General features: G+C 44.7%; 1 protein-coding gene across 1 annotated transcript in view; it reads right to left on the bottom strand.

The window, feature by feature from the left end:
• CFAP100 (cilia and flagella associated protein 100) overlaps window positions 1-16,726 on the bottom strand; it is a 169,352-nt gene that overhangs the window by 39,309 nt on the left and 113,317 nt on the right. Inside the window, exons 7-9 of the mRNA XM_086950926.1 lie at window positions 11,575-11,738; window positions 8,857-8,937; window positions 3,847-4,037 (exon numbers count right to left, since the gene is read on the bottom strand). Coding sequence (XP_086807052.1) covers window positions 3,847-4,037; window positions 8,857-8,937; window positions 11,575-11,738 — 436 coding nt within the window. The remainder of the gene's footprint in view (window positions 1-3,846; window positions 4,038-8,856; window positions 8,938-11,574; window positions 11,739-16,726) is intronic.

Below are 16,726 nucleotides of genomic sequence, written 5' to 3'. Positions count from 1 at the left end.
CACCCTCACCCACCTTCACTCACCCTCACTCACCCTCAACCCCTCACCCTCACTCACCCTCAACCCCTCACCCTCACTCACCCTCAACCCCTCACCCTCACCCTCACTCACCCCCACTCACCCTCAACCCCTCACCCTCACTCACCCTCAACCCCTCACCCTCACTCACCCTCAACCCCTCACCCTCAATCCCTCACCCTCACACTCACCCACACTCACCCTCACCCACCCTCACCCTCACTCACCCTCACTCACCCTCACTCACCCTCACTCACCCTCACTCACCCTCACTCACCCTCACTCACCCTCACTCACCCTCACTCACCCTCACTCTCACTCACCCTCACTCTCACTCACCCTCACCCTCACTCACCCTCACCCTCACTCACCCTCACCCTCACTCACCCTCACCCTCACTCACCCTCACTCAGCGCAACCACAGCATCTTCACTAAATATATGTAATAAACTTTAAGCTATTGGCAATATAAAATAAAATCCATTTTATTTACTTATTAATTATTGATTGTTTTTTAAAGCCATTGATTTTTTTAATATCAATACATATAAGTCACAGATAAGTCCCGTTAATACAAAACATGTTGCTTTACAAATGCTAGAGGTGTCACATTTACAAAAATTATAACTATTGGCTTTGTAAAGAAGAAAGCTATTAATTTAGCTATTTAGAAAAAACAACACATGAATAAAAAAAAAATAAAAAAATAACACCTATAGCTCAAACTTTCCTACTGCGAGACCTATTGCATTTCCAATGCAATAGGTCTCGGAGCATTTGAGTTAGAGCTTTTAGAAATGTTTATGGCTTTTTTTTTTAATTCTTTAGCATTGGCTACAGGAAACAAAAATGCTAAAGATTTACAAAAAAACCCATAAACAATTCTAAAAGCACTAACTCTAATGCTGCGAGACCTATTGCATTTCTAATGCTTGTTTTTTAAGGAACTAGCAACCATTGACAAAGCCAATAGTCCTGGCTTGTTGGGGTGTAATGATACTTGCTGTATTATATATCTGGATGCAATGACAGAGACAACATAATGGCAGAACACTATGCTAAGCGCATATTTTTAGCCTAGGTGTTTTAAGCTACACTCTTAATTACGTCAAACACCCCCTTTGAAGAGACCCCCCAGTTTTTTTACACCGCTTAAAGCCCTGGAAAAAACACCATGTTACAGTAACCTCACATCCTGGCACTGTGCATCATGCATGACTTCTACGTTTTCAGTCTGCCTATGTGCAGGGGCATAGTGAACTCTCCACCAGCCCACCCCTTGCTTTAGTTCATTCTTGATGGGACTCTTCTGTCTGCCACTCTGCAAACAAAGGCTCAGCTCATAATGTGAAAAGGTGGGTGAGTAAATAAGTGAAGCAATGTCTGAATGGCTGGATGGATTACTGAAAGGATGAATGCATGAATGAAAGGGGGAATGGATAGATAATGAAAGAAAGGATGGACGGATGAGTGAATGAATGGAAGTATGGATGAGAGAAAATGTCAATAGATGGATGTATGGGTGGAAGGGTAGATCTATGGGTGCAAGGGTAGATGGATGGGTAAAAGTGTGGATGGGTGTGTGAAAGGATGGATGGATGAGTGAAAGGGCAGCTGATGGGCGAGTGAATTGGTGGATGGGTGTGTGAAAGGATGGATGGGTGGATGAATGAAAGGGTAGAAGATGGGCAAGTGAATGGGTGGATGGATGAATTGATAAGTGAAATGGTGAATGGATGGATGAGTGAAAGGGTGGATGTAAGGATTGATGAGTTAGTGAAAGGGGGTAGATGGACAAAAGGATGGATAGATGAGTGAAGTGAAAGGGTGGATGGATGAGAGAACGTGGATGGATGAGTGAACGGATGGTTGGATGAGTGAAAGAATGGATGAGTAATAGGATCAATGGATGGATTCATGAATGGATGAGTAAATGGGTGGGTAGATGGATGGATAAGTGAAGGGGGGATGGAGAGAGAAAGGGAGGATGAATGACTGAAAGGGTGAATGGGTGGAAGGATAAATGACTGGGTGAATGGATGAGTAAGTGAATGGGTGGATGGATGAGTAAGTGAATGGATGGCTGGGTGGAAGAGTGGATGCGTGGATGATTGTACACATGGATGGGGTGAAATGGTGGGTAGATGAATAATGGATGGATGAGTGAAAGGGTGGATGGAGGGATGGATGAGTAAAATGATGGACGGAAGGATATATGGTGGATAGGTGTGCAAATGGTTGAATATGTTTGGATATAGATGGGCACACAGATGAAAGGACAGACCTTTTTAGTGTAAAAATAAGGCTGGGGATACTGATTACGACAGACCAAACTCAATGTTCCATTTTCTCAGACCGGGGTCTCAGTACCAAAAAGGTACTGAAAGCAGCATGGCATAAATAATGGTTTGGGACCAGGTACTCTGTTGGGGAAAAAAACGATGGATTGGGATGCAGCCAGTGGATGAGATTAATAATTCAAGCATTCCAACCAATATAATACCTTCATTGCATCCCAAATACTTTAAGGAAGATAACAGGAGGTACACACCACCCACCCACCCACCGGTAAAAAAATGGTGGGGAGCCACGGCCAACTGCCGATTAGGTCAGGGGAGCCACAGGTCAAAAAAGTTTGGGAACCACTGCACTACCCGGATGCCGGTTGCTCCCAGACGCACTTATCGCGAGCGCTCAAGCCCCGCTACAGACAGTTTACTTAATTCAGGACGCCATCGGCCCTGCAACCCTTGCCTGATTTCCCAGCAGCTCCCTGGCGTTTACCGCCTCAAGCTCACCCACCTGATGTCCCAGCACTGTATCCAGGTGCTATAGGATGCTAAATATATATTTACATGTAAAATCATACAATATTAAGAGGGTGTACTTTCATTTTGGCATCACCGATACAGACTTACTAAACAAAAAGGACCCAATTCAATTACTGTTTGGTGCACAGAAGTACCTTCAGATGTATCTTGATAATTATAAACCTACTTACTTATGCTGTAAGGTACACCTACTAAGTGTACTTTTCCGCTTGAGAGGTCAAAGCCTGGTGAGGAATGTTGCGGGAGAAAGGGGCCACTGTGCAAACTCCAGCAAGTCCTCACAAAGTTCTTAATTTGCACATTATCGTTTTAAAATTTCTTTTCCAGGGCAGTTCCCACCATGGAAGCAAAGGGATACTGTTCCTGAAAAAAGGTTTGCTTACAGATTGGAAACGAAAAAAGGAACACCCCTAGTCTATCGGGAGGTTTGGCTTTTTGCTCAATGAAAAATATTTTTAATTGTGTAGGAAAAAAGTAGTTTTTAAAAAGAATAAAGTTACGTCGGCAAAATCCTACATCCTCCATGCTCACTTGTGGACTGCCTGCCTAATATACAGGAGTCCTTACGAAGACGTACGCACACCCATGGAAATCTACCACTTTCATAGATATACAGGACTACTTTCAGGAAATTTCAGGAGTCCCATAAAAGTTTGAAATGTATTCCAATTGGAGCAGGAGCCCTACAAGCAGTAGTTTTCTATAGTATCTGTCAATAGGCTACTTATTGTAGATAAATACTGAATAGAGACAAACACAAAACACTGATAAAGTAGAAGACGCTTGAAATGTATCCTGTTTAATCATTTTCAACTCACTAGCTCTGTCATATGGACTTTAGTGAATTGTTTTTGTTTTTTTCTAACCTAAGTTCTAGGACTATGGTAAGATGCCAGCCTGGATGTTGTTCATTCAGACCCAATATAGTTATAAGTACATTGCTTGACCGCCGTTATTATCTTATATCAATATGATTGTCATGACTTTTAAAACTTACTTTTGGGTTTTGGGGATGTTGTTTTAGAGTCTGTGACTGCTTTTGGTGTCTCTTTTGGAAGCTTTTTGTTGGCACGCGCCTCCAGCCCCTTCTTTATCTGTTGCTCCTGCCACTCCTTTGGAGACAGTCTGAATAAGAACTCCTTGTACATCACATACTCCTTCAGGACCTCTTCATACTTTATTATTTCACTGGTAGGAGTTAAAAGAAAAAATAAACAGTTGCACAGAGAAACAAATAACGCAACATACCATGTGTATTTGTAAAGAGCACGTTCACCCCTGACAGGGCATGTTGGCCCTGAATAACAGATGTTTATTGTTACCCAACTCAATGGTACTCATTTTATCGACCTCAGATGGATGAAAGGCTGAGTGGACCCGCCGGGATTTGAACCTGTGACCATGAGGTCAAACACTGGCCCCTGCAGGGGGTGCATTAGTCCACTGAGCCACCAGACCCGGCTCATCATTTACAGCAACTCTGACAGAGGAAGAAAACAAGCGGGCATAAATGTAAGCACACAAGTGGAAAGACTGAGGGGGACTTTGAGGAAGCTCCTGGGTGACTCGGATGACCACCTCTTTAGTACGTGTGGCAGGACACGGCTGAAATAGGCACATATGGGTCTCGCCCGACACTAACGCTCAAGTAGCAAGGGTGCAATAGAACTTGTAAATGTAAACAACTCCATAAGCAAATGTCCTGTAGATATTCCGTTCACCAGTTTAATGTTTGACTGATGGGTTAGGTCAATATTAACTTGTCCTTAGAGCTTTGCTTCTACACCCACCCTACTTTCTTCACTGCTTGGACAACTTGTCGCAGCGTGAAACCTGGTCATAGAAAGATGTTTTTTTAAATCTCTACCCAAATACAGGTATTGAAGAGCCTAAAATAATAATAATATCACTTATAAAGCGCCTGGTTACACCAACTGGTGTCCCCGTGCTGAGACCACTCTTCCGAAAGGGATAAGGTACGGGTCTGTGAAACACTGGAAGATGGAGCGACACAAAACACAAAGCTGGAAAAGCCAGGTTTTTGATCTTTTCCGGAAAAGGTTCTCCGATGTTCAGCGCGGAGGAAAAGAGGCAATGCATTCCAGCTTTTAGCTGCCAAATAGCCGAATGAGCGTGAGCCCATTCTTGCTTCTTGGACTTTGGGAGTTTTAACCAGGTAAGTTCCGGTCGATCTTAGATGATAAACTTGGTTTTAAGGGACCAGTAAATCCTGAAGGTAAGTCGGACCTTTGCCCTGCAGGCTACGGTGGCCGATGCACAGGGCCTTAAAAAGAATCCTTTAGTTTATAGGCAGCCAATGTAAGGAATCAAAAGCTTTCCTGGAGGAAGCTTTCCTGGGTAGATTCAGAACTAAGCGGGCTGATTGGACAACTTGTTGACTTTGTTGAAGACCTTTTAGGCATTATCTTCCATCGTATATGTACTGCTGTACAAGGTTTGATAGCACTTAGTAAGATTCTAAGTGTAAATTTGTAAATCCTGGGTTGATTAATGATTCCCGCGAATGATGTGAAGCTGGAAGATTTCAAGGGTTGGGGAAAGTTTGTAAACAAGCATGTTTCATCTGATACCATTTCTAAGGCTCACTTTATCAGCTTGAATGGGGGTTTCTGCTTGATAACCCCTACAAGGCTTGTCTGGCAAATAGTTGATAATCCCTACAAGCCCAGTCTAGCACATAGGTGTTAATCCATACAACGATAGTCTTGCTCATAACTAATAATCCCTATGACGCTACTCTAGCACATAGTTGACTCTTCAAGACCAATCTAGCACATAGTTGATAACACCTACAAAGAGAGTTTAACACCTAGATGATAAACCCTGTAAAACTGGTCCAGCCCATAGCTGATGATCCCCAGAAGGCTGATCTAACACATCAAACGGATGGAAAGATTTTCAAATTTCCCTGGGTGGATTTTGCATCAACGTTTGATTCAAATTGAACAATTTCTTTTGAGTTCAGTCCATAATAGGGGTTTCAACCACATTTAAATGGGGTCAATTTATTTTTCTGACCGCTAGGGCCATCCTAATAGACCCCATAGTCTTCAACAGGATGTCAGCTAGATTCATCTCAAGCATTCTCTCTCTGTGTCCCTTTCTTTTCTCTGTTTGCTTGTATACTTTTCCCATCTTTTCACTTTTCCTCAGCTCTATCCATAACTAGTGAACTGCATCCTTCTGCAATAAATCTACTGCTACCATGAGTGAAAGTGTCATTTGCAGTAATGTTATTGCATTAACTGTCCGGAATACACGTGGTGTTGGGTCTTACTGTATTCATTCACAATCATATACAATATCGTTTAAATACTTTTCTGAATAAAGAAACAAAAGTTCTCTAAAGCCACCATAGATTCTCCTTGACGAAAGTGTAGAGTTGCTGGAATCTTTCTATGCAATGTACAACGTGGAACTAGGACAATGGAAGGTATCCTTGTGCAGGAAGGGGAGTTGTAGAGAAAGCTATAGGATTACTATATTTTTTATGTTCTCACTTTTTTCATTCTCTCCATTGATTTTGATTACTCCTGTTTTAGTGATAATATTCACTTTTACGTTGTTGTTCTATTGTCTTTTCTTTTCTGGTTGTTAAGGTACAAGCCTTGTGTGGGGGCTCTGGAGAGAATGTTTTTAGAGTAAAACATGCTTGCTGTGTTCAAGGTTGTTATTGTTCATTAGATTGTTATTTCGTAGCATTAGGTACCCCTCTTCAGTTCATTAGCGCAACAGGCATAGTAGTTTAGGAAAGGATCAGCAGTTATGTTATGTTATGTTATTCGGAATTTGTCAAGCGCACGGTCACCCAGAGGTTTCATGGCGCTAGGATGAGACAGATGGTAAAACTGTAAAATAGGTAAAACAATAGCCTTCTCCAATGTCTTTGGTTGTCCTGCACTTTCTCCTGCTAACCAGCAGGTTTTGAGCTATACTGTGATGCAGATGGGTTTGAGGTGGCTCTCTGTGTGGTTGCTTGTGTGTTCCCTCTTCACCTGGCATCTATATTGATTGTAATCTACTAGACCTCCAGTGGGCAGGAACATTGATAACAAACCTACATTCTAGCGGTGGATGGATTCTCTGAACTCACTGCTGTTGTTGCAGTATGTCTGACTTTTCTACTATTATGATCTGAACCAAGACACTTGGCTGAAGAAGGAGGCTGACACACCAAGCTATCTTTGTCATGGCTAAATGGATTTTCCTTACACTCAATTTAAAGAAGGGGAAAGGAATCCAACAGTCAGAAATGTCTAAGTATTCATTGAAAGGGGAGCAATGGTCTCTGGTGTTTGTAACCTGGCAGTGGCTACTGCTGGCCCTACAGCTCGAGGTCCATCAACACACCTGCCACTTGACTTGTAGAGGTACAGCTGGCACCACCAGTGTGTTCCCTTGTTTGGCAGCAGCCTGTCCTGTAGCCCGGTTCATGTCTACGGCTAGTGCAGTGAACTGGCTCTCTCTAGATGCATACTTGCACACACCTGTGAATGGTGGGAATGGCAATGAGGCTTGGCCCCCTTGAACAGGCTGATGCTGCCACAAACCGGGTATGTTGAATCAACAGGTCAGTAGAGTCTCTTTTGCTAGGGCAGTGGCAATAGTAGTCTGGCCACCATAATAGTGCTGGCTACCATATGTTTGCTGAGGCTAGCAGTAATGCTCCTCAACCAAGACATCGTACTGCTGCTGGTGCGTACTTGAACTGAGATGGGGAGAAGGACGGGCTTTGTGGATCAGTTTGATGCCGATGATGCTTCCTGGTGCTGATTCTTCATTTCGTGAAGAAGTTGAAGCCCAAGCAATTTAATCCATTGGGTTTAAATCTATTGAATAGGCAGCATCCGAGACCCTCTTCTCAAATACTGACACTGATTATAAGCTGAACACAAGAAGGTTAAGAAGCCTGTAATGAAGGCAGTGATGGTTGAGGTTCTGTACTTTTTCGCACCCTCTGCCCTACCTCTTGCTTGAGGCGGCTGTGACACATGGGCAGGTTCCTTTTCAGTGGCATATACAGTTATGCACAATGTCACTGCCCAAGCCGAACCTCAACCTTCAAAACCACCACTCACACCATACCTCCAATCATAGACATAACTCTACTTGAGATGGACAGATCCTAAGGATCACTCCAGCAATACCCTACTATATGAAAGCGACCATATACTCAAAGCTCGGCTTGAGTAACTTCCCTTACCTGGGTCTTAGTGAAAACACGCCCAACAATCTGCAGGGGTTGCAGAGGACAGCAAACAAAGCTGCTACAGGGCCTTCATATTGAGAATTGATGACACATTTGTCAGATGGATTGGTCCTATCCTTTTAACTACCTGCTTTGAACACTACTTACCAATGCCCTTGAACAACAAGAGCCTGGTTATGGTATGGAGATTCTACAAATCATGCATGGGTGGCAGGGCTTGGTGGTGTGGGCTAACCTGCCTTGGCACTGTATCCACCGTACCTATAGAGCAATCATTACACTTTCCCTAAGTTGATGTGCCAGTGATTCATAAAACAATTAAATAAATACATGAATAAAACATTTAAATAAATGCATGAATAAGTTAACTGCACAAGCAAATTATTTGAGGACTTTGACTCCAAATGATGAGGGTAAAGAACATGAGGTCAAAGGTTCTTCTTGCAGAATGCCAGTTTGCTTGAAGCAATAAGGTCGGTCTTCCTTCTTTTAAAAGGCAATCAAGGTGTCTACTTCTAAATGAAACTGTTGCAGTCAGTAAAACATTGGAGGAGGGATGTTGTGTATCACTATAAGAGAGAATTGATACTGTAATAAATGAGTATAAACATGGCAAATATTTCACATTTAACTCCAAATAATAAAATAACCATTATGGATCCATCCTGATGGAAACTTAGACATTGGTCTTATGACAAACATCCTTCTCTTATCTGAACTGTAACTACTTACCCAAGGATGTTTGCCAGAGGTTAGTTGCCAAAAAATATCTTTTACCTTTTTAAAGCCACCAGCTGTCCAGTCAGTCTCCTGATTTCTGCTACTTTCTCAAACTTCAACTTTGTTTCTTTATCAGCGCTAAAAGGCAATTCGCATTGGTCATACGTGCTTGATATAAACACAAGAGCTCCTATGTTAAAGAAGAAGAGTGGGGGAATAAAGGTAAAAGAGAGAAAAGGGGGAGAAAGATACACAGTGTAGATAGTAATGAGAGTCAAAATGAGGAAGGAGAAAATTGAAATGAAAGGATGAAGAGAGAGACAGCGCATGGTATAGAAGTGAGAATGAGAAGGAGAAAAGGGATTGGGAAAACAGAGACAGGAGAACGAAGGAGAAGAGAGGGAAAATATGCAGCTAAAAGGGAAGCACATTTTAAGAGCAAAACAGCAAAAAAAAGTGAGCACAAGAGAGGGGACAATGGATGAGTTTGTGACTGGTAGAGAGTAGAGAAGAGAGCTCCTATGTCATTTCATAGTAATGCATTCAGTGCAATTAACTGTCAGAGAACCTTTCTTTTGCACTGACCTGTCTTCTGTGTTTAATATATATATAGAATCATTGAGTTAGTGAGACCCCAGTGATCCTATCCTGGCCCGCCTCTCTCCATCACCAGTGTCTATCCTCCTCGCTACCACAATCAATGTAAGTCCAGCCCTGGTCCTGATGCTGTTGTCTTTCTCTCCACCAGTGCTCATCCTACTGCAGGTGTCTGGCCTGCCACAATGCCTCCATAGTGTTTCCACTGCCCACTGCTCTTGTGGCCTTTCCAGCATGTCTCATAACTTCTTGTCTATCCAGCGACACTGACAACAGGTTTGTCACATCAGACACACACCGCCGTTGTGGTGTATCACCAGCATCACAGCCCAGGTATCTCTCCAGCCTCCATTCCACTGTTGTGCTTCTCCAGCCCAGCTCCCACCACCAGTGCGTATATCTAACTGGATCACCTGTCGTGCGCACCGACAACTGATGCCTCCATTTCCATGTTGCTGTCTCTACACATACGCTTTATCCACTGCTGATTCTCTAACCCTCCTCCTAGTGTTCTCAGCTCCACTTCTGCCTCCTGTTTGTCTTCCACATCATCCTAAAACAAGGGATACTCTATGAAACTAGGAAGTGTATATAACAAAAATGGTGGTTCAACCAAATTATTTCTCAGAGAGATTAAGGGTACTGAACGGAATGCCCGTGCCAGGCCTTTTGGAAACATCTGACTTTAATCGAGTCCAAAATAAAAGTATATATTGTTGTCCAATCAAATTTCATTCGGCAATTTTCAAGATTCATAATGCTTGTCATTCATTTATCTTTACAGGGAAATTGTGGTTTAGTGCCCTAAGAGCGCTTGTGCAAAGTGATGGGGCACATAGGTGTATGTACAAATGGTAAAGGCAGAATATATCCAAATGATCAAAAGTTGAACTGCTTAACTGGACTAGTCAAGGATATTTGTGACATACATGTTTTTTCGACCTATGGGAATACATCTGTGGGTCACCATCAGGGCAATGCCGTAGCTGAGAAAATCTTAAATGTAGCATGTCATTCCCAAAATGTTCCTTTCTGTGCATCTTCAGCCTGAGGTTGGCATCAGATGCCCACTGGCACTGCCCTGCAATGGTGATGACTCACAGATTCATCCCCAGGGGTCAAAATGTGATCATTACAAACAAGCAGTCTTTTGATACGCAAAGACCATTCATGGTCAAATGAATCAACTACTTGATTATATATATATATATATTATCCCTTTACTACAAAATCCTACATGCCACATTACTTTTTGCAGAAGTACTCTTAGAGCAGTGTGCTGCAGATTCACCATGCAGGTATATGAATGGTTTGAAAAATATAATGCAAATGTGTATCTCAGTCTTTACTTGGTGAAATTTGAATCCACAAATGGTATTTGCTTTTGTTTTAGAATTGATATTAGCCAGACCCTCATTGGATAGTTCCAAAATTAACTATAGTTGAAACAAACATTCCATGCTGTTACCTTAAGTTCCTAAGAAAAGCTTCTATCTGAAAAATTATTTTTTTGAGCCAGTTTTTGCAAAACCTGTTTATTGCCTTTGTAGGAGTCTTCATTCTGCTAGTGTTTCTCTCACCCTAATTCTTAAACCAGGTTCTTCAGCCTACCTTTTATGTGGTGTCTTTAAACTCTACTTATATCACCCATTAGTCTCCTGCTTCTTCACTGGCAGTGTTACTCTAGTGTCGCTTCCACTGTGGTCTCACTCCTACATCACATATCTCATGTCCCACCGCAGCCATTACAGGGCCTGATTCACAGAACTAACTTAAGACAAAATCCTAAACTTACTACATTTGGTATTCACAGGAGTTAGGATTTTGTCTTAAGTTTGTCTTAAGACAGGCTTAAGACAGACTTAAGTTAGGATTTTGTCTTAAGTCTGTCTTAAGATAAACTTAAGACAAAATCCTAACTTCTGTGAATACCAAAAGTAGTAAGTTTAGGATTTTGTCTTAAGTTAGTTCTGTGAATCGGGCCCACAATCCTCATTCCATCGGTCTCTATTATAGGCACAGCCCAAGGCCCAAAGGATATCTCTTGCAAAGACTAGAATGGGCAACTATGAGTCATGGCAGAGGTTCCTGAGGCTTCTTTGAATAGCACTTTGATGCCTAATGCAACTCAAACCATTCAACTCTTGTGTCTTCGCTGCACCCTCAACACCTTCTTACGTTTTGAGAGCTTGGACAGAGTTCCGGTCATTCTCCTTCAGGAACTCATCAAATTTTGCAGCGTCTTCTTCAAGAAATTGCTCGGCCTTCTCCAATTTGTATTCCTCACTGGTTGCCAAGTTCTCCAACTTAAGCATTTCATCTCGTTTCACGGATAGGGAGTACTGGAAGGAAGATATTGATATGATTAAAACAGATACTCAGGGCCGCCCACTGTCACCTCCAACTGTGAAAATGACAGATTTCCCCAAAATAGTCTTTATGTCCAGTAATGCAACTCAACTACCCTTCGAGTAGGCATTCCCATATATTTGCTCCGCTGACATATAGAAGCTGTTTTTAGAGTGAATGAACCAGAAGGATAGGATGCATCTCAGGGAATAAACCTGTTCCTCAGTACCCAAACCCTTTACAATCTGATTGGTTGCATCATTGTGTTGTGCGGCCTTGGAAATGAGAGGAGGCTACTGTGCTCCAGCATCCCTTCTGAGGTACCAACCAAACACATATTGGATCCATACTGTCTGCTCTTCATCCCCACTGTTAGAAATGGGATCTCTGGTTGGCCGAGGCTTGCGCCAAAGCCAGGCAGAGACCACCACTCTAGTCAGGGCAAGGGAGTTACACGCCAAGATAACCCCTGCTCACCCCCTTGGTAGCTTGGCACGAGCAGTCAGGCTTATCCCGGAGGCAATGTGTAAAGCGTTTGCGCAACACACACACCAAGCAGCAACACACTAGGCACACCACAAAAAGGAACTCCACACAAGGTTATATATATATATATATAAATAGCCTTTGTATTACCATAAACACATTAGAACATAATCACACAGATACACTGTGCCGACTGGCACTGGGCAGTATTTCCAGGGGATTATATACACATGACAGGGCCACATGGGCCACTGTCAGAAACAGCACTTAGTAGAAATAGTAGATGTAGAACATAGAATAACTGTAGCACAAAATAACACTTGTAGAACACAACCAGTAACCACTGGTAAAAGGTAGGTACACACTACGCGATACGAATCACCATAGGCATAGATCACGCAGGAAAACATAAACTCAGTAGCATAAACTATACTAGGCAAAACAACCTCCTAAGCATAAAATACATTTAGAGGTATAGGACAGGCATAAAGGCATTGCACATTACGCATAAATCACATTAGGCATTAGGTAATTACCAACATAACCACCAATCACCTTGCGCAGAATCACAGTAGGTACTGACCCCAGGCCAACTGGCCTTCCATGGGGCTCAAACGCCCTTTGTCCCAAAAGTCAGGGCTGGCTGCACATGCAGCAAAAGAAGAGTGCGCAAGGGTTTAAGCCTAAATGTGGCAGCTGCCCACTAATTGCTGGGCAGCTGTAGAATCACCCCGATGGCCACTGGCACCTACTGTCCACCAACAGGCAGGGCGCGCTGCCTGGGGCAGCTAGGGCCAAGGGGACAGGGGCGCAGCCTAAACGTTGCAGCTGGCGACTAAGTGCTGGGCAGCTGTGTCAGGGAGCATGGGCACCAGCGTGCCACCTGAGCCCCTCACTGGGACTCTGAAGTAATGTCTGCAAAAACGGTGAAGCTGCCCGCGCTGGTGCGGTGCAGCTGTGGCTCTACAATGGACCCTGTCACTACTGTGCCCGCTGGGGTCTCACTGGGGCTATTAAATCAAAACTGCCCCAGAAGACTGTGACACCCCTGGAAAAGAACTAGCCCACAAGCGTTGCAGTTGCCCACTATCAAGCGGGGCAACTGTGAATATAAGTGCCGAGGCCGGGGCAACCATGTACCCCCACGGGGGCCCTAAAATGACTAGGGCCACGTTGGAGCCACAAGGGGCTTGGAAAATAATGATGATGCCCAGAACGTTGGAGCGGCCCGCTGCTAGATGGGGCCGCTCTTGACTGCGAACAAGACCCAGTGCCTTGATCAGGCACCTACAGGACATGCCCGGAACCCCCCAGCTCGTCTTCACTCACCAGGCTGCTCGTTCCTGGCGGGGGCTCCTTCTCGCGCTTGGTGTGGCCCGCAGGGCTTTCCTCCTCCTACGGGAGTCCCGCTTGGCCTCCGCCTCCAGCAGGCACGTCCCGCTTCACCCGGGCCCCCCTCCTGGGACCTGGGGCTTCTCATTGGAGCCTGCAAGGCTCTGGGAGACTCCTCGGCGTGTGGCAGCACTGACGAGGCTTCCCTCTCCTCACGGGAGCCCCGCGCTGCGCGCTCCTCACTGGCGAGCGGGACTTCCTCTCCGGTCCCGCCCCCGTCCCAGGCAAGGCTTGCCTGACTTCCGGTGGGCCGCGGCGGTGATTTTCTCAGGGCAAAACGAGGGGTAGGCACCCTCAGGAGTAAAAATATATGTTGAAGCGGGGTGGGCACCCGCGTTGACTCTGATAAGCGGGGTGGACACCCGTTTGAATTATAAATCGAAATCCGGGCAAAGTCACGGGGTGGGCACCAGCGCAATTTAAATAAAAATCAGCCCGGCGGCCATGATGCAGGGTAGGCACCTGCTTTTAAATATAATAAAATAAGTGGGTAGGCACCCCCCAGAGAGGAATCAGGGGGGAATCCCTATGAGAGGGGTTCCCTCCCCATGGGCTGCAGCTCAGCGCTGTGCAGCCCCAAGGTTCTCCTCCACTGGGTGGATCAAATCAAAGCGCTCCCAGGAAAATAAAGATGTGGTGCTTCCCAGGCGCTGTAGCGAAATCCCAAGAAAGTCTTTCAAAATAGAAGGGGGGCAAAGGCTGGGCCCAGGGGCCAACTCACAGGGCCCTCCAGCAAGGAGGCAGCACCCAGTGGCAGTTCCTCCTGGCGCCCAGCAGCAGCAGTCCCCCCTCAAGTCAGGAACAAGAGTGAACATTTTACCTGCGGTCACAGCCCTTTTTTATACACATTTTCCTTTGTCTCAGGCTGCAGGGCAAGGGGAAAAACCAAATGCTACTGGTTCTTGAGCACTTTGTTTTGCTCAGCCCCTCTTCCTATTCACAGGACAGGCTAGGGACATCAGACGCACCACAGGGGGCGGAGCCAGCATTGTGGAGGGAAGGCACAGCCCTATTCAGGTCCCAGGTGCAACTCCTCCCTCCCATCTACATGCAGATCTCCCTATTCACCACCGAGCAGACCCATCCTGACTCCTGGAGCCAAGCACACCAGCAAGCCCCTGTCACTCACAAGCCAGACAGTCAATTCACATTCACTGCACACAGACATGCCAACTTCTAGAAGTGGCACTTCTACACTAGACACAATAAATCTGCGCACACCATTCCGCAGCATTTATTCTCACGAGTTCGCACATACCAAACTCGCCCCTGCACTCCTCTTCCATCAGGAACTACCATGGACACACATATCCCCATGCATTCCTATGGGAGGGCAGGCCAATCTCACCACATGCACCCTGATTGCGCATGCTCAACGCATCCGTGCTGGAAGACCTGGTGGCCTGACGACATCCACCCTCCCTCTGCTGAGATGGGGTTGGCAAAGAATCTGGGAGTCAAGATGGACACCACCCTGTCCCTTAATCCACAGATTCTGGGTCTGGTGGGTCAATGTTTCATGATACTGAGAATGCTTAGGAAATTCCTCCCTCTCCTGTCCATTGCCCACAGAAAAAGTATAGTGCAAACCTTGGTAGGTTCCAGGCTCGACTATGCCAATGTACTCTACCATGGCCTCCCCGATTATCTCCTCTCACGGCTGCAGGTGGTGCAGAATTCGGTCGCCAGAGCTATCTTCGGCCTCGGTCGAAGGGCTCATGCTGCCGGCCTGCTGAAATCCCTTCATTGGCTTCCGATACGGAAACGTATCGAGTTCAAGTCGTTGACCTTGGCTTTTAAGGCTCTCCATGGCATTGGCGCTGGCTACCTAAGGGAGCGGCTGGGTTTTCACGTTCCATCTAGAGCACTTCGCTCGGCGTCCCTTTCACTGGCTAAGATCCCGGCAGTGAGGCGTGCTCGCATCGGGGGTCGCTCTTTTGGCCATCTTGCACCCCGAGCCTGGAAGGCACTGCCATTGTCATTAAGAAAATGTGAGACCTTACTGTCCTCTAGGAAGGAGCTTAAGACGTGGGTGTTCTGTAACTGATCCCCCTCTGTCATGTTGGTTGTGTGGTGCTGGGTCTGATAGCGCCGGGACACTCGGTTAGAGTAGCTGAGCGCTTAATAAAACCCTATTTAACATAACATAACATAACGCACTTTACACTGGGACACAGTGTTAAAGTGCGCAGAAGCCCAAAACAACTAACATCAGGCCACATTAAAAAGCAAAAAGTTTTAGGGATGAACCTGCGAAAAGGGCCAAGTCCAACACCCACGTATAGCATTCCTCGTGAAGGACCACTGTGGATCAGGAAATCAGACAGGACTTGACTTTATCTAACCTGAACACTTCACTCCCCATTCCAAGTTCTTCTTCCAATGTATGGATGACACTTTATAATAATATAATAAAAAAGTTACGGTCTAAGGATAAAGCTTTAAACGCCATTTGCAATGCGTGGGTTTCTCGTTGGCTCTACAAACAGTATAGCAAATTGGCCATTCAAAATAGGAAGGCGCATGATTTGCATAGGGGAAACCCATGCTTTAGAGGAAATCATGCTTCGCCTGGCAGGGATGGACGTCAAGGAGCATGTGCCAGGCAAGGGAGTCAGAAAATATATTCATGGCGCCAATAAAAATGAAAACACAAAAGCATCTATTGTAAAAACAGACTCCAAAACATAGCTTAGCTAAATATCTTTCTCTATCATATATATATATATATATATATATATATATATATATATATATATATATATATATATATATATATATATATATATATATATATATATATATATATATATATATATAAGAGATACAGTTATGCTTGATGAATAATTACTTTTTGTTCAACAATGACATTTATCAGCAGCAAAGGGGAGTGGCCATGGGGGCATGCTTTTCCCCAACCTATGCGTGTCTCCACGTTGAGTGGTGGGAGAAGCATGTCCTCAGGCACACTCCTAGTTTTGCTAATAACATCATTCATTACTGGAGGTTCATAGATGATATCTGTATGGTGTGGAAGGGGACCGAAAGTTCAGCCAGGGACTTTGTGGAAGCCATGAATATTAATACCCTGAACCTCAAATTC

Source organism: Lissotriton vulgaris, unplaced genomic scaffold, assembly GCF_964263255.1.
Source record: "Lissotriton vulgaris unplaced genomic scaffold, aLisVul1.2 SCAFFOLD_1244, whole genome shotgun sequence".
Lineage (NCBI taxonomy): Eukaryota > Metazoa > Chordata > Amphibia > Caudata > Salamandridae > Lissotriton > Lissotriton vulgaris.
The sequence above is the reverse complement of the archived record's forward strand: the minus strand, read 5'-3'. Positions and strand labels throughout refer to the sequence as shown.